Source organism: Zootoca vivipara, chromosome 14, assembly GCF_963506605.1.
Source record: "Zootoca vivipara chromosome 14, rZooViv1.1, whole genome shotgun sequence".
NCBI lineage: Eukaryota > Metazoa > Chordata > Lepidosauria > Squamata > Lacertidae > Zootoca > Zootoca vivipara.
In genome coordinates this window covers 20,712,645-20,730,673 of record NC_083289.1, presented here as the reverse complement: position 1 = coordinate 20,730,673, position 18,029 = coordinate 20,712,645, and the positions used below count along the sequence as shown (strand labels likewise).

The 18,029-nt window shown below is 43.2% G+C and overlaps 1 protein-coding gene across 3 annotated transcripts in view; it reads left to right on the top strand.

Moving 5' to 3' along the window:
* Nucleotides 1-18,029, top strand: part of LRRK1 (leucine rich repeat kinase 1) — an 81,263-nt gene that overhangs the window by 19,057 nt on the left and 44,177 nt on the right. For all 3 annotated transcript variants that reach the window (XM_060282940.1, XM_060282939.1, XM_060282941.1), the window contains exons 3-8: nucleotides 10,789-10,952; nucleotides 12,258-12,429; nucleotides 14,707-14,886; nucleotides 15,339-15,487; nucleotides 16,296-16,522; nucleotides 16,846-16,973. In XM_060282940.1, coding sequence (XP_060138923.1) covers nucleotides 10,789-10,952; nucleotides 12,258-12,429; nucleotides 14,707-14,886; nucleotides 15,339-15,487; nucleotides 16,296-16,522; nucleotides 16,846-16,973 — 1,020 coding nt within the window. The remainder of the gene's footprint in view (nucleotides 1-10,788; nucleotides 10,953-12,257; nucleotides 12,430-14,706; nucleotides 14,887-15,338; nucleotides 15,488-16,295; nucleotides 16,523-16,845; nucleotides 16,974-18,029) is intronic.

Genomic DNA, 18,029 nt, shown 5'->3' with positions numbered 1-18,029 from the left:
AAAGGGCTTGTCAAGAGAAGAGCTGTTTACCTTTATGCATGTTTCATGAATGCATCTCAATTTAGGGGTGGGAGGGGAGAACTGACAGTGACATTGGAACAGCGTTTTCTTACAGTTTTAAGAATATTTGCAGACTCCCAGGACTGGGCAAGATACGCAGCCTAACTTCCACCCCAGAGCTGAGTCATTTTCAGTTTTTTCATCACCTCCTTTCTTGACATTTTATTAAGAAGCAAGCTGGGATGTGGGTGGTGTAGCTTGGCAACTAGCCAGAGGGATCAGGAAAATTCCCGGAAAACAGACCCACGGAGATTTGAAGTTCAAGGCGGGTCAGGCAAGCAAGAACAAAGCAGAGAGTGGGGAGCATTGCTGAGGAACCTGCTAGCTTAGGGGTGAAGATCCACAAATATTATTGAAAAACATTGAAAGTATCTGAGGTTCTACCCCCTCGCCCAGCCCACACCCTGGCCTTAAGCCAGTTAGATTTATAGGTCTGCCATACGTCTGGATTTTCCCGGACATTACTGGGATTTCAAAGGCAGAATTGACATCTTGGGGTGGGGTGGGGGTTTCCGAAAGGCGGCACTTTGTCCTGGATCTTAGGCAAGTCAGTTGGAAAAGCTCAGCAACTTTTGGGATGTCCTGTTTTTTACATTTTTGAAATATGGCAACCCTAAATTAGAACGTTTTCACTGTTTTAGAATATTTCTGTTCTCTCTTTGTTTCCTTAAATTGTGTATCCATTCGCAGCCCCGGGCTCCCTTAGGAGGAAGGGTGGGGTATAAATTCAACAACAACAACAACAATAATAATAATAATAATAATAATAATAATAATATTTATTAATTATACCTCGCCCATCTGGCTGGCTTTCCCCAGCCACTCTGGGTGGCTCCCAACCGAATATTAAAAACACAATACAGCATTAAACATTAAAACTTCCCTAAATAGGGCTGCCTTCAGATGTCTTTTAAAATTGCCTTGACATCTGAAGGGAGGGCATTCCACAGGGCAGGTGCCACTACTGAGAAGGCCCTCTGCCTGGTTCCCTGTAACTTGGCTTCTCACAGTGAGGGAACCGACAGAAGGCCCTCGGTGCTGGACCTCAGTGTCCAGGCAGAACGATGGGGGTGGAGACGCTCCTTCAGGTATACTGGGCTGAGGCCGTTTAGGGCTTTAAAGGTCAGCACCAACACTTTGAATTGTGCTCGGAAACGTACTGGGAGTTTTAAAGTACAATAAGAGTTTTAAAGACGAGCACCAGCATTTTGAATTGAGCCTTGTTACAGGCCAGGAGCCAGCACAGTTTTTAAAGCACTGGTGGCAGTGAGATCCCCAGTTCTGCTTAGCAACCTATTTTGAACAGTTTCCAAACAAAATGTGCATCTCGGGACAGTGCATGTCGCAGAGGGAAGTGGAGCAGTGATCCGGCAAGCTGGCGTGTCTCTCATAACTGCCTGTACAGTGGTACCTTGAGTTACAAACACCTCGGGTTACAAACACTTCAGGTTACAAACTCCGCTAACCTGGAAGAGTTACCTCGAGTTGAGAACTTTGCCTCAGGATGAGAACAGAAATTGTGTGCCAGCGGCAGCATTAGCGAAAGCACGCCTCTAGTTAAGAACAGCTTCAGGTTAAGAACAGACCTCCGGAACAAGTTCGTAAGATGAGGTACCACTGTAATATGCCTGAATAGGCTTCCAAACAGCATCAGGAGTCTGTGGCTGCAGACACACTGTACTTTTAAAGCTCACAACTTCCTCCAAAAAAAACCAACACCTTGAGTTTTTTATTTTTAAAAAGGGTGATGGGAATTGTAGCTCTGCGATGGGTGAACTACAGTTCCCAGGATGCTTTGTGTGGATAGTCATATGTTTTAAATGTACGGTGTGTGGTGAAGTATCAAATATTTGCTGGTCAAGGATCAACATGGACAGTTGCACTTTGCTAGAGGAGCCATGTATCATCTGGGGATATTTTATTTTACTCTACAGGGCGGGGGACGTTATTGGTTTGTAGGTTTTTCCGTTCCTGTTGTTATCATGTATTTTGTGCTTTTATTGTATGTTTACTTTGTGAACTGCCCTAAGAGCTGCAGGTGAAAGGCAGTATACAAATTGAAAAACAAATACAGTAGTAAAACAAACAAACAACTACAAAGAAGAGCATCAACGCAACAGTACAGCTACAGTTTAGGGAAATTTTTAATGTTTTAAGTTTTATTCTGTTTTTAATGTTCTGTTGAAAGCCTCCCAGAATGGCTGGGGGAAACCCAGCCAGATGGGCGGGGTAGAGATAATAAATTATTATTATTATACATTATTATTACAATTCCAGGTACAAAGGTGTCCAGAATGCCTTCCCATAGATATAAAAACCTCCCACTTTCATTATTATTATTTTAAATAAAACTTATTTAACAGTGGTCACAGCCATTCCACATACCTAAAGCACATGGCTTTTTCGAAAGCATCCTGTGAACTGTAGCTTGTTCAGGGTACTCAGAGCCGTAGTTCTGTGCAGGGTAAACTACAGTTCCCAGGATTTGGGGGGGGGGGTGTCATGTGCTTTAAATAGATGGCATGTATGCAGCCAATCTCTGTTGCCTTGGGAGCCTATGCAGAGTGGGGAGTGTGCATGAAGTAGCTGCAGAAATCCCCTCTGCTGTTGTGCAACTCTTTACACCCTGCTGTGTTTTGGGATGCTATAATTCAAATCTTATCGGAGCAGTCCTGCCCAGTGGTGCCATTAGGATGGGGTTTGGGACAGAAGTCCAGGGCACCACCAGCAGAATGTGAAGGAGGTGTCCTCTCAACCTAGCAAGACCAGCTTCCCAAATTATGTGCAGTACATGAAGCAAAATGGTGCCAACTAAAGGGGGGCACGAGACCCACCAAGTCCAGAGTTTACATTTGCCTTTCTGCACCACTAATCCTTCTCATATTTACTCAGAAATAAGTTCTGTGTGCAACAAGGTTTACTGCCAGGTAAGTGTGCCTGGGATTTCAGCCTCCCAGGGCAATCCCTATCCCAGTGTTTCCCAACCAGTGTGCCTCCAGATGTTTTGGGACTACAACTCCCATCATTCCTGACCACTGGTCTTGCTAGCTAGGGATGATGGGAGTTGTAGTCCCAAAACATCTGGAGGCACACTGGTTGGGAAACACTGCATCCAAATCATTGCTTGGAAGTAAATCTTGATTAAGCTAACTCCTTAGTAAGTGGTTTGATATTTTTTTAAGGGTTTCAGCCTAAATCTACCGTAGTTTAATTTTCATACATCTGCATCAGTATACAGTACTTCGTTACTTCTTGAAATCCATGAACACACCCGCTGCTTTCTTTTTCTGGTTTGCTCATCTTCTGATCAATCAAGTATCGGAACAGGAAAAGGTTAATCCAATAAATTGCCATCTGATGTCATGCAGGACTTTGATGTCTGAGGTCACCCTGCAAGCTCTCCCTCCCCCCCACTCCCATTTTTCTGCTGCCTTATTTATCTCAGAACCCACAGCTTGGGTTTCACTCCAAGGGGACACAGCGATGTCCATTAACCACCAATGCAAAAAATTCTCTGTATTTTTTTCAGACCAAGGTTTCCTTTTCAGCCACAAGGTGCTAAGAGCTCTGTTGTGGCATGGGAGAGCGCGTGGGGAGCGCTCCTTGCAGCATGCGATGGGTTAATGGCATTTTAGCTTACATTGGACTTTGCAGATTGCGCTGCCTCAAATCTGACTTAAAATTCAGAGGGGTTTGGAGCTGCTTTTCCGAATAATGACAAGGTGAGTTCCCTGCATGAGGTGGCCGTTGGATAGAGATTGCAATGTAAGCAGCTCCTTTTTCCTTGACTTTGTGTTTTATCGTATATATAGTTAATTCCTGCAAATAAAATTAGGGGGGAAATTTTAAATCCATCCAGAGAACCACCCAGAGTACTAAATAAAGGCAATTAGAGATAATTATAAAAGCCTCCAAAGTGGGTATTTCAGAACTTTAGAATTCTTAAAACGACTTGCATTGAAGTCACACAAATCAAATGCTATGCTTTATATTTAGAAAATGACAGACAGTTGGGCTTCCCCCCCTAAAGAATGCTACTCTGTGTTTTAATGTTCATGCCATAAAGCGGGGGGGGGGGGTGTTGCGTGCGCACAGATTTCAGGCATAATAGGGGATGTTTGGGTTTTTATTCATAGAACCCCATGTTCTACCAGAAGGCATGCAGTTAGATCAGGGTGCCTCCTAGTTATTGTCCTTCATTTCAGCAGCGTACTTTAAGTGGGAAAAGTCATTTTGTTGGTGTTGTTGCCATTGTTAAACAATTGGGAATCAGGTACTTTTCCTGCTCTGTTGCACATCACTGAGAGACCTACCACCTACTCCCAATGTAAAGGATATGTGAGTTGCAATGTGCAGTTTATCACAATTTCCCTAATTTTTGTTTCTTAGTACACTAGCATTGGGATAGCTTGTAAAATAAGCCAATCAAGATAAGATTCACCTCATCCTTTTGGCTAAAGGGGGCTTCTTCAAAGCCTGATTTTAGTCAGAAGATGCAGACACCAAGGAACACCTCTGCAGAAGAGTTTTGCCCACAGATGCCAGCTTTGCAACCCATGAATTAAGCTCTACAACAAAATTTTATTTCTTTCTGTATTTGCGTAATATGTTTAATTATGCTTTACATATTTTATTCAGTGACTCTTTGAGATTCGTGCAAATGCTGTTGGGTTGTTTTCCACTGTTGAAACTAGGTTAAACACAGAGCTAGGGCACAGCGGAATTAAAAAACTGCTTATATTATTAGAGAGGGTTTTTTTCCAGAAAGTGGGGGAATATTGCATTTAAAATGCTGTCTCTTAAAACTCCGTGCTCAGGTTTTTCCTCCCGCCTTTTGGTGTGCCTTAAAGATCAGCCTTCACCAACCTAGCACCCTCCAGATTTGGGGGGCAGCTGAATGTCTGGAGGGCACCAGGTTGGTGAAGGCTGCTATAGACCAACAAGCACAAAGGCATGCAGAGAGAGAGAGAGAGAGAGAGAGCACCCCATGGTAGCTGCCCCAAATGACAGGTTGTCCTTGGAGGCTCACCAGAATCTGGGAGTTCTGTAGCAAGCTTAAGATATCTCTTGATAAAGCTTCCAGTATGTGGGGTTAATGTGAGGAGCAGGAGAGGACTGGAATTTTGATAAGCTTTCATTGAATGGAGCTATGTACAGTGGTGCCTCGACTTACAAATTTAATCTGTTCCGAAGGCACCTTCGAAGGTCGAAAAATTCTTAAGTCAAAAAGCGCCATTGGAAACGTGATTTCCCATAGGAATGCATTGGAAACGGAAAAAATCGTAAGTCGAAAAATTTGTAAGTCGAAAAATCCTTATATAAAACCACCACGATTTCCTTTCAGATGTCGAGACATTCGTAAGTGCGCGGTCATTTGCCCCATTCGCAAGTCGAAAAATTCGGTTGTTGAGTCATTCGTAAGTCGAGGTACCACTGTATCCTCATAAGATGCATTATATAACCTCTCCTTATTTTGCCCAATTTATTTTTGCTTCTTTTACTAACAGAGGTGGTCAAGGATTTGTTTCAGATGCTGAAGTTCATTGCAAATTTTAACATGCTAGATCCATTATATTTCTGGTAATGCTGTATTAATAAAACTTCAACCTCCACCCTCCTTCCAACCCACTGTCAGTCAAACCCTGGAATTTTAGATTTCACCAGGTATAGTTTTGCAAATACATACCAGGAGCTCAGCCATCTCTTAACCTGGCCAACAGAGCAGACCTTTTTGCCTGCTGCCCAGCCTTAAATTTGAGGGTCCCTTTTCTGTCAGAGGGACCAGGGCTCTTTATATGGTGGCAGCAGTGGGCAGAAATAGCACTTAGAACCTGGTTGAGTGGCAGAGACCTCGCTACCGTATAAATTTTCAGTAATGCCCCACACAGTGATGCTACGTCTGAGGCATCGTGGGAAATTGGAATGGCAGATAGACATGGCCGCCTGGCACTGTGTTGAAGAAGTGAGCAAGAAGTGAGCTTACAGGGAACCAGGCACAGGGCCTTCTCGGTAGTGGCGCCCGCCCTGTGGAACGACCTCCCATCAGATGTCAAGGAAATAAACAACTTTAGAAGACATCTGAAGGTAGCCCTGTTTAGGGAAGTTTTTAATGTTTGATGTTTTATCGTGTTTTTAATATTCTGTCACCAGAGTGGTTAGGGAAACCCAGCCAGATGGGCGGGGTATATATAAATCATCACCATTGTTGTTATTATTATTTTTATTTATTAACTGGAGGAAAGGAGGGCAGGCATCAAGGGTGGGCCCTTCCCTGGACCTTGGACCCCAGCATCTACCCAAGAATTCTGGTAAGGTGGTGCTGGCACCCCACTGAAGCCTGCACCCGAAGTCTAGTTCCTAGTGTGTGCATCTACATCCTTGGTTCAGCTCCCTGGCACTGGGTTCGGATTCTTCCAATGGAGTCCAGCCTCTCTGGGCATTACTCTACCATACGTAAAGACCTGGAGCCAATGCCAGCTCCCCAGCTTTGACCTATCATCCTGACCTTCCCACATTCTCTACGGCCCAGGAGGATCGCTTTGTGGGAGATTATTGATGCCTTCACAGCTTAATGGCGCAAATCCCCGGAGCCGTCTCGGCTGTCTCGGCGACCTGAGCTCTGTTTTGAATAATTGACGAGGAAGAGTTAGTCAGACTATATGGGTAATCCAAGATGCCTTATTCAAGGGTATTTGCGGACAGCTGCAGGTGGATCCCAACTCTTTCCCCTGTTTTAGGGTGTGCTTTACGAGGGTGGAGAGAACCCCATATGGCGGTTATTGCTTTGTCAGAAGGAGGTTGCACTTAAGCTGCTTCTTTCAGCCCATTGAGTGTTTGTGGAAGGTTACCAGATGGGTAGCCTTGTCAAGTCTTTAGCAGCAGCAAAACCAATCCAAGAGCCCTGTTGCAGCTGACACACCACTATTACAATGGTCCTGGTGGCTACCGCCCCTGCTCACTCATCTCTCCAATCCGGTCTCCCCGCCAACCCCTTTGACAGTTTCCCTTTGCCCCTCACCTACCCACCCCCCACAGCTCGCCCCGAACCCCTCTCCCTTTTAAGGGAAGGAGGAAACATTATAATGATTTTGAACGTCCTCGAATCTGCGGTACTGTGGGGAAGGTACAGGGGAGTTCCTTACGATCAGAGAACTTGCCACTGTCCCTGAGGAGAGGTAGAGTCCACCGAACATATCCTCCTGACTTGCCCTTTCTATGCAGATTTAAGACAATATCTCATAGCCCCACGCCTATCTCAGCTTAGCTCTCTTATCCAGAGAAAGTCAGGTTGTGTATATGTTGAATAATCCCACTGGGAAAACAGCTTTCATGGTGGACAAATTTCTCTTCCTAGCTCTCAAACGCCGTAAGATTAAAATCGACCGTATTGATGCGGGTCTATCTGTATGGCTTTATTAGTGCTGTCCATGTTTTAATTTTAGTTTTTAGATGTCTTGTTTTAATCTTGTACTGAGAAATGTATCTTTTCTGACTGACGGTCAAATAAAGAGTGATGATGATGATAATGATTTTTTAAAAGCTTTTTTGCCATGGTCTTCCCAATCCTGGTGCCCTCCAGATGGGGCTGATGTAGGGATGGATAAATCTGTTGATTCAGGTTCTCTTTGTTTCTCATTTTTCCACTCTTCAGTTCAGTTCTCCTCATTTCGACGACAGTTTGCAATTTTTTAAAGCCCTTATGGAACTTTCTCCTAATATATGCATCAGGGTGGATTTGATTTAAATCAAACTGATTTAAATCACGATTTAAATCACGATTTAAATCACTAGTCAGTAAGGCTTGATTTAAATCATAGTTTTCTGCATAAAGACTAATTATTGCTGGTATAACTTTAATATGCAAGTAGATGAAGATTTTTAGAATAACAACTTTTCATATTAGTTTTTTATCCCCAGTTTAATAGGTTAATCATTCATATTTGGACATCTTTACTGTTGTACTTAGGAAGGAGAAAAATAATCCTTACCTTAATAATAACAATTTAAATAGATTTATTCAACTGAAACAATAACATTACAGCATATGTTATTTGCTTAAACAAACATCCATGTTTGTTAACTAATTTGGCTAAACAATATATATATATATATTTTAAGAAACTTAGACTGTCAGTCCAGCCTACACATGAAAAACTTAAATACTGTCCACTCCAAACAATCAGAAAAATATTGTTTCTATTCTATTGACTGAACTTCTTGAAACTTAGCACTGAAGGGGTTGTTTCTGTATTCATAGGTTTGTAGAACAATAGGATTAAGGTCTTTTTCTCAACTCTGTTCATGTTATAACATTTTTGCTGTGAAGAAGAGGCATGTGATCTCTGTTGAGTCAAATTCAGTTTTGAGAACTGCAAAAGTAAACCAAGCATCTGTGATAATATCTTGTAGGCAGAGAAACTGCCCAATAATCTTACAAAAACCTCTGGAAGAGCATGACATTGTGAATGGATTAATGGAATTTATTTACCCCAAAAATTAAACATACAACCTTATTCTACATAATTAAAAAACTAATCTTCATTTCATGATGGAATAACCTTTGGATGGCAATATATTTTCCTCAAAAAGCATTTTATTTAAAAAAATCCGATTTAAATCAAAAAAATCTGTTTTTTTTTAAAAAAAAATCATTGATTTTTATCCACCCTGATATGCATTTAGGAATGCACTCTTGCCTCACACATACCTTTTTGCAAAGCATATTTTCCCCTAGTAAAATGCATTTTTGTTTGTTATTTTCAGGAATATATGGCTTTTTATGCACCACTTGGCCTAGTCTATGCATTTTTGTACATATTACTTGGCCGGAGAACTGCATTGCAAAGTTGGAGAAGAGCAAAGTTCAAAGGATGTCTACGTTTCAGTTCTTGGAATGTTTTAGAAAGTGCAATTTAGATAGATCTGCCTTTAAATGTGAACCGAATCAAATTTATCCCCCATCCCTAGACTGACAGGATTTGTAATCCAAATCAAGCCCAGCTAAGCTGGGCTGGGATTGATCAGAGTTGTGTTATTATTTCTTGTTTATAATAATTTTGTTGTTGTTTAGTCGTTTAGTCGTGTCCGACTCTTCGTGACCCCATGGACCAGAGCACGCCAGGCTCTCCTGTCTTGCACTGCCTCCCACAGTTTGGTCAAACTCATGTTCGTAGCTTCGAGAACACTGTCCAACCACCTCGTCCTCTGTCGTCCCCTTCTCCTAGTGCCCTCAATCTTTCCCAACATCAGGGTCTTTTCCAAGGATTCTTCTCTTCTCATGAGGTGGCCAAAGTATTGGAGCTTCAGCTTCAGGATCTGTCCTTCCAGTGAGCACTCAGGGCTGATGTCCTTAAGAATGGATAGGTTTGATCTTTTTGCAGTCCATGGGACTCTCAAGAGTCTCCTCTAGCACCATAATTCAAAAGCATCAATTCTTCGGCGATCAGCCTTCTTTATGGTCCAGCTCTCACTTCCATATATAATAATTTATATATGGCTTAATTGCCAAAGTGCCTTCTAGGTGGTTTACAATAGCAATTTCAAAATAAATATGTGTGATTAAAATACGCAGTAAAAACAATTCCATCAAAACATTTAAACAAAACACCCACAATTGAATGTGCAGTAAAACAAGCCTGTCAAAACAGCACAGTAATTAAAACTTTGTGTCTCTAATACAGAACTATGCTAAATATGAATACTGATAGATGGGAGTTGTAGTCCAAAACATATGGAAAGCACCAGGTTGTGGGGTGGGGTGTCATATTGCTTGCCTCACTGCGAAGGATCCAGGGTGCCTTTGTCTCATTAGATATCATCTGTCGGAAAGTACCTTTTGCAGATATTTAAGGAATTGTCACCTCCAGTTTCGTGTCCCTGTTTGAAAGTGCATCCATTTATTCCTTTCTCTCAGCTATTGGTCCTCTTCTCTCTCCCTCCCTCCCTCCCCAAACACTCACCAAACTTGATAGCTCAGTGATGGACCATCTGCTGTCTAGTAGCTCCAGGAATGGGTGGGAAAGCTTCTTGACTGAAACCCTGGAGAGCTACTTCCAGTCGGTGTAAAAAGGTAAAGGACCCTTGGACAGTTCAGTCCAGTCAAAGGCCACTATGGGATTGCGGCGCTCATCTCGCTTTCAGGCTGAGGGAGCCGGCGTTTGTCCACAGACAGCTTTCTGGGTCATGTGGCCAGCATGACTAAACCGCTGCTGGCGCATAGGGGACACTGTGATGGAAGCCAGAGCACACGGAAATGCCATTTACCTTCCTGCCACAGTGGTACCTATTTATCTACGTAGTTGCACTTTTTGGCGTGCTTTCGAACTGCTAGGTTGGCAGGAGCTGGGGCAGGGCAATCACTCCGTCGCAGAGATTCAAACCGCCGACCTTCCGATCAGCAAGCACAAGAGGCTCAGTGGTTTAGACCACAGCGCCACCCACGTCCCTCTAGTCAGTCCTGAGCTAGTCCTGAGATGTACTGTCCTGAGATGAACCAATAGTCCGACTCCGTATAAAGCAGCTTCCTATGATCCTGTGTTGAGATCCTTTTACCTGCATGTCTTTCCTTTCTGCTGCTCTGCCATTTTTTAATTTGCAGTTTTATATTGTCATCTTGCCTGTATTTTCATTGCATTTTTAGTGTTCTACGTTGAAAACAGCCTTGAGGCTCCCCACAGAAAGTGGCATCTAAGTAAATAAAAGTTCTCTCCCCTTTTTCTCTGTCTGCAGATCCCATGGGCATGGGGGGCAGACAGTCCACTGCTGGGGGTCTCTCCATTGGCCAGGATCCAGCGACAGAGACTGTGGAGGGCGCTTACAGAGGTGGAGAATTCGGCAGAGCCCAGGAACTGATTAAAGCAGCTTGTCAGGAAAACATCTCGGCAGTGGAGAAGGTGAGGGCACAGCCGTCAAAATTCTGCGCCAAAATGAAAGGCGAGAAGAGTACATTCTGCAAATCAAGACATTTGCTATAGGATCTCCAGCATAACCTTGCAGCCGCTTGAATCTTGTTTGCTAGGAGACCCCTCTTCCGCTCACAGAGATACAGTTCCCAAAATGCTTTAACAATCCCTCTTCCCAGGGAACTTGGGGAATTGTAGCTCCGTAAGGTGAATAGTGTTCTCCTAACAATTCCCTGCACTCTTAACAAACTTTAGTTCCCAGGATTCTTTGTGGGGAAGCCATGACTTTTTAACATGGCCTGATAGCTGTAAGGTGGAAATGAGGCCAATATCTCACGATTCCCCCATGCCCATTGAACTTCACGATGGTTGCATTTAAGAGCAGCAGGTCTCCCATTCTGTTCACAATGGCAGCATTGTGGAAAGGGTTAATCACCCTTCCTGTTATTTTTTCCCACTGGGGAGCAACTCTGAGGGAGAATACAATTGAGATCCAGATACTCCTCTGCCCACCTCTAGCCCTGTGGTCAAAATCATAGGCTAATCCTGCTAAGCCCTCGCACACTGGCCTACTAGCTTCCAGATTCTTCCCTAGCTACTCCTCCACCAAGGATGAAGGAACCAGTGGCCTTTCAGAAGAGTTTGGACTCCAGCTCCCATCAGCCCCAGACAGTGTGGTCAGTGTCATGGATGATGGGAGTTGTAAGCTAACAACACCTTGCGAGCCACAGCTTCCTCACGTCTGTATATCCTGGTGAAGGAGAAGGCCATTTTATGAAATTCTGGGCCACGTCACCACCCCCACAAGACATATTATGGAGGAAGTAGGCAGAGACACACACACAAAGCATTCAAACTCGTGGGCATCCAGCGAAGCTGAATGTTGGAAGATTGAAGACAGATTTTTAAAAACTCTGGAACCTCCTCCCACACAGGGCAGTGGTGGCCACCAACCTAAGGGGCTTTATAAGAGGATTAGACAAATTCATGGAGGACAAGGCTAACAGTGGCTACTAGCCATGATGACTATGCTCTGCCTCCACAGGAGGGGAGAATGTCCAGGTGCTAGTTGCAGGTTCCCCAGTGGCTTGGGAGTGGCTAGGACTAGGTGGGCCATCGGCCTGATCCAGCAGGCTGGATCAGGCCGTTGGCCCACCTAGTCCAGCATCCTGGTCTCACAGTAGCCACTCCCATGTCCCTATCTTTGCTATGGCTTGTGAATAACAAAAAAAATCTCTGTGTTTTGGTTCATTTGGGCTCGTGTGCTATGTATTCCACTCTTCTTCTCCAAACCAGGGTCTCCTCTTGAGTCTTTCTACTGCCTATGGGGACCTTGAGGCCGTGAGGTATTTGCTGAAAGAAGCATGCGTGGCTTTGCCCCTGGAACCCAACGACGATAACCCAGCTGTTGTGGCAGCATATTTTGGGTATGCAGACGTTGCTAAAGAACTGCTGGATTCTTTACATGGTAGGTTATTCTCCTGCCCATCCCATTAGCCTTTGAGGTGCTTGTTGAAGCTACTTTGCCTCTACTACCTTCCATTGAAGGGCCATAGCTCAGTGGTAGAGCATCTACCTTGCAGGCAGAAGGTCCCACATTTAAGCCCCAGCATATCCCGGTAGGGTTGGGGGAATATCCCCTGTCTGAAATCCTTCACAGATGCTTCCCCAGTCAGTGTAAACAATACTGAGCTAGATGGACCAATGGTTTTACTCTGTGTCAAGCAGCTTTCCATGTCCCTATGTTCATCTTTCTAAACTCTAGGAGTTTTCAGAAATGGGACCTTGAAAACTGTTGTTCTGCCAAGCAGCCATTTTATTTTATTAAAAAAATTATTTATACATTTCAAGTTTACAGTGGAACCTCGGTTTATGAACACCTCGGTTTATGAATTTTCGGTTTATGAACGCCGCGGACCCATCTGGAACGGATTAATTCACTTTCCATTACTTTCAATGGGAAAGTTCGCTTCAGTTTATGAACGCTTCAGTTTATGAACAGACTTCCGGAACCAATTACACCCATGTTTCAGTTTATGAACGCTTCAGTTTAAGTACTTCGCGGACCCGTCTGGAACGGATTAATCCACTTTCCATTACTTTCAATGGGAAAGTTCACTTCAGTTTATGAATGGTTACTCCGCGGACCGTCTGGAACGGATTAATCCACGTTCCATTACTTTCAATGGGAAAGTTCGCTTCAGTTTATGAACGCTTCAGTTTATGAACAGACTTCCGGAACCAATTGTGTTCATAAACCGAGGTACCACTGTATACATTTCACTAATTTTTCTATCATTTTGACATTTCAGAATTTGACTTCTTTCCCCCTCTTTCTACAGTTCCTTAAATTTGTTTTTAATATCGTCTGCATATCCAAATTAACTTAATTTGCTCATTGATTCATCTTCTTTAAATATATACTCTTATGAAACTGCAGGTTATTACAACAATCCTGCCAATGTTTTTATCTGTTTATAATGTATCTGTTATTATTCAATAAACCATTTCCATTCTTTTATCTAAAGAATTGTTAACTTGATTTCTTATTCTTCTGGTAAGTTTCACCATTTCTGCATATTCCATAAGTTTTTGTATCCATTCTTCCTTTCCTAGAATTTCTGCTTTTTTCCATTTTGGGGCAAGTAATATTCTTGCTGCTGTTGTAGCATACATGAATAAGTTTCTATACATTTTAGGTAGTTCTTTCCCACCAAGTGGCCATTTTAAGCATTCTGCCATTTTAAGCATTAATGATTTGAACCTGCCTGGGCCCCTGAGCTCAGCCTTGGAAGCATAGCTGCTAAGTTATCCCTTTTTTAAGGGATTTTCCCTTATGCTGAATAGGCTTCCTCGCGAGAAAAGGGAAAACTTGGCAGCTATGCTTGGAAGCCCTGCTGCCTGAACCACCACTAAGTTCAATGAGATTGATATATACAGTACCAGGGTTAGGACCTTTTTCGTGGTGGCCCACATTTGTAGAAGTCTCTCTTTCATAAAATTCTGATTGGCCACCTCTCTTACCACATTTAAGTAGACCCGCTGACTTTAAACAACAACAACAATCTGCCAAGCACTTTATTTATTGAAGGACTTATATACCACCCTCTCCATAAAATACCAGGGAGGTTTGCTACAGTATGCATACTATAAAATATAAAAACCATTTAAAGCAGAACACAGTAGTCATTAAAATGGCTGGCTAATAAAAAGGTTGTAAGCAGCTGCAATAGGCCTTTTGGCATAAAACTGGTTTTATTTGTGGATGTATTATTGCATATGATACTGTTTTAGTTTTTAAGTTTTAACTTCCACACTGTGAGCAGCCTTTTCCTACAAGGCAAGGCATTTATAAATAGTGCAGCAATAAATTGTAATAACAGTTTAATAGGGAAGCTCCTTCACAAAGCAGCCGTTCCCAGGATTCCTTGGGGAAAGCCCGTGACAGGATAGTGCTTTAAATTTTACCGTGATCATGCCCTAAAGCTAGACGTCGTATTTGTTTAAATTGAAAGTCGAGTTTCACAGGGCTCCAGACTCCATGCCTGATAACCAGACTATTCTGTTGACTGGCAGTCCTGAGGCTACTGAGATGTCAAATAGCCCTGGGTGTCTTGTAACAAGATAATGGACAGGTGTGCTGTTTATGGGCAGTGTTGCTTAAAGCCACCCCTTTGTGCTTTCTTGCCTGTCAATTGCTCAAGAGGCTGACATCGTTGGGATTGTGCTCGTTTTTTAAAAACAGCTCCTGCAAACATGTTGCAACTCCTGAACTGGATGTTGGCCATTGCTTGCCAGCAGGGCCACCTCGACGTAGCCAAGCTCTTAGTCCTGACATACAAAGCAGACCCCGACAGCTATGCCTTGAGAAAGAACGAGTTTGCAGCTCTGACACGATTGCCACTCTATGCAGCTATGAAAGCAGGTATGTTAATGTGGGATCTGTGTTCTCCTTTCCCTTTTTAAAACTTCACATTCTCACTTAGGGGCAAAAGAAGAGAAAGTTGGCGGCTGGGGCTGCAAAATGGCACCATTTCCCCTTACCGCACTGTATTTGACACATAGGGGTTTCCTTTTTCTATCAACGAGCCTCTCAGTTGGGTGTTTTTGAATTACCTGGCTGTGTTCACACCAGACATTTAAAGCACATAACTTCTCCCAAACTGTAGTTTGTGAAGGGCGCAGGGAATTGTAGCTCTGTGGTGGGTAAGCCACAGTTCCCAGGATTTTTGGGGGGAGGGAAACATTGTGATTTAAATGTGCTTTGGCTATTTAGTGTGCATGCAGGTCTTTGGAGTATATGGCATTTTTGTTTTAAAAATAGCCTGAAATGTGCACACGGGTGTTTATTTCCCTCCCTTCCATCTTCTTTGCTAGGACATGAAAAGGTTGCTGCCTTCTTGCTTGAGAATGGATCCTTCTTTTCTTCCTACGTCCTGGTGGACTGCCCCAGCGCAAGCAAACAAGTTCTTCGTAAATATTTTGTAGAAACAATCAAGTTACCTGGGACTGCCCCAGCAAAGACAGTGAGTAGGTGTTTGCATATCACACAGCAATGGCAACTAAGTGACTTGCACTTGGTAATGCTAATAGCATGCCTTTCTGGCCTCGGATACACTCCATACTCCCCCCCCAAAAGTGTCTCTTGAATTCATTGCTTTAACACAGCGTGAAGACTTGAGCGCACAGTAGATCAGTCACAATGCCCCATGATAGGCCTATTTTTGTCCTAATAAGCTGGAATGAGTCAGATGACTCTCCCTGGCCTCCATTAAGGCTTGCAGCTTGGGCAGGCTGGCTGGCTGGCTAGCTTAAGCAGGTATAAGGAACCTTTGGGTCTCTAGATGTTGCTACAACTCCCATCAGCCCCAGCAAATGTGGCCAATGTTTACCATGGTGAGCATCCATTTCCCGGCTGGCGATTGTGAAGCTGAGAGCAATCAGTTTGCATGTCCGTCTGTGGTACAGAAATTAGTCAAGTGTATTCAATTGGCATTTGTTCACATTTTTAAATCTACAATTATCAATTGTGTTCTTTGCATTGTTCTGTTATTTCCTTTGCACTGAAACTGAATGTGATTTCCATGTACAGTTTCATAAGTTAAATAGCAAAACAGTGAGAGAAGTAACTTAGTGGTTGTCAGGAACCAAACTAGAGCAGGATGAAAACAGTGCTGATTACAATGGTTGGAACAAAATTGCAGCCTTCTTACCTTCCTAGCTTACTAAGCAGCTGAACGGCCTGGGCGCATCCCAGAGATTCAACATTTTTTACTTTTCAGACAGAGTCATTGATGATTCCCATTAAAACCTTCACCTTTCTTTCACATTCAGGCCCTTTCTGTGAACTGGTCGAACCTTGGGCTTCCTTGGGTGGATCTCGAATGGCTGATAGACATTTCCCACCAGATAACTGAGTTGGACCTCTCTGCCAATTGCTTGACCTCCCTCCCATCTGTTATCCCTTGGGGGCTGATAAACCTCCAGAAACTAAACCTTGCTGAGAACCGGTTAAACAAACTGCCTGACGTACATTCTTCAGATGGAATCATCTGCACAAAGTACGTACCATGTCTTGTTAGGGGACCTGTATCCTTCCCCCTGGTGTGGGACTCCAGCTCTTATCAACCCTGACAACTGCCTTGCTAAATGGGGCTGATAGGATCTGGAGTCTAGTAACATTTATTGATCCGACAGATAATGAAAGGGACCACATGATCTCAGGTATGCCTTCTAGTAGCTTGGTAAATCTTAAGAAACCAAACCAAAATGCAGCCTTGAACTCGGTGGTTAAAATCAGTGCAGTCCTAATTCATATCAAACAGACAGACAACTTTCCAAAATACATAGCAGATTTATCTTTTGTGTTTATTTAAATCCACAGGTTGCTTGAGATCGACATTTCCAGCAACAGGTTCCTTATTCTTCCTTCTGGATTCCTGCACCTTTCTAGACTCCAAAGGCTTGTGGCTTCCAAAAATTATCTTGAAAAGTTATTGGATGCGGAGAATGGTGGGTGCATCTTAGCTGGGAATTTCCAGTTGGCCTGTGCGATCTGCCTAGCCAGTGGGTGGGGACCAGTAAACCTTGCGGGCATTCTCACCAGACCTTGCGGATTTGTGACGAAACTTTCTAGCCAGAACTACCTGTGCTGACCTGCCGATCCCTTATCAAGAGTCGTCTGCCACGTACCCTACTTGGTTGTGTGTTCTCCTGCTTCTCATAAGAACATATGACAAGCTTGCACAATCAGGACAGGCAGCTGATTTGATGCCTGTGCGAAGCTCCCACCCCCCCAAAAAAGCAGGACCCAGACACAAGAGCACTCGCCCCTCCTGTGGCTTCTGTTTGTCAGCATTACTGCCCCCAATCATGGACCAAGAGCATAGCCTCTGTCATGGTTAGCAGCCGCTGGTAGTCTTATCCTCAGTCCTCTTTTAAAACCATCTAAGTTGGTGCTCATCACTGCCTCCTGCAGGAGAGAGTTCCATAATTTTAACTATGCCCTGTGTGGAAAAAATCGTTTCCTTTTTCTGGCCTGAACCTTCCAATAGTCAGCTTCTAGGGTCTACTGTTCTGAGAGAGGGCGAACAACTCCCTATCTGCTTTCTCTGTGCTACTTTATAAACTTCTTTCATGTCACTGTTTACAGGTAAAATTTGGAAAATTAGAGTATTGTCGGAAAGTGCATTTATTTCAGTAATGCAACTTACTGTTTTTTATTTTTATTTTTACAAATGCTTTCTTTTGGAAATTCCACAGTAATAAAACAAATAGTTACAATAATACAAAAATAAACATTGCTATTACATTTCATTAATAACATTCCATTTATAATTGACCTGCCTAACGACAAATAATCACAATTACAACAAATAAAGGCTTGACATATCTTGCTTTGCATGTCATGCATCTATCTCATATATTGGTTTCACCTTTTAAGTTCCATTACTGAAATAAATGCACTTGCCAACAATATTATAATTTTCCGAGTTTCACCTGTAGTTGCCTTTTCTCTAAAGAAGTCCCAAACACCTTACTTCATAGGAGATTTTGTGATCTACCTAC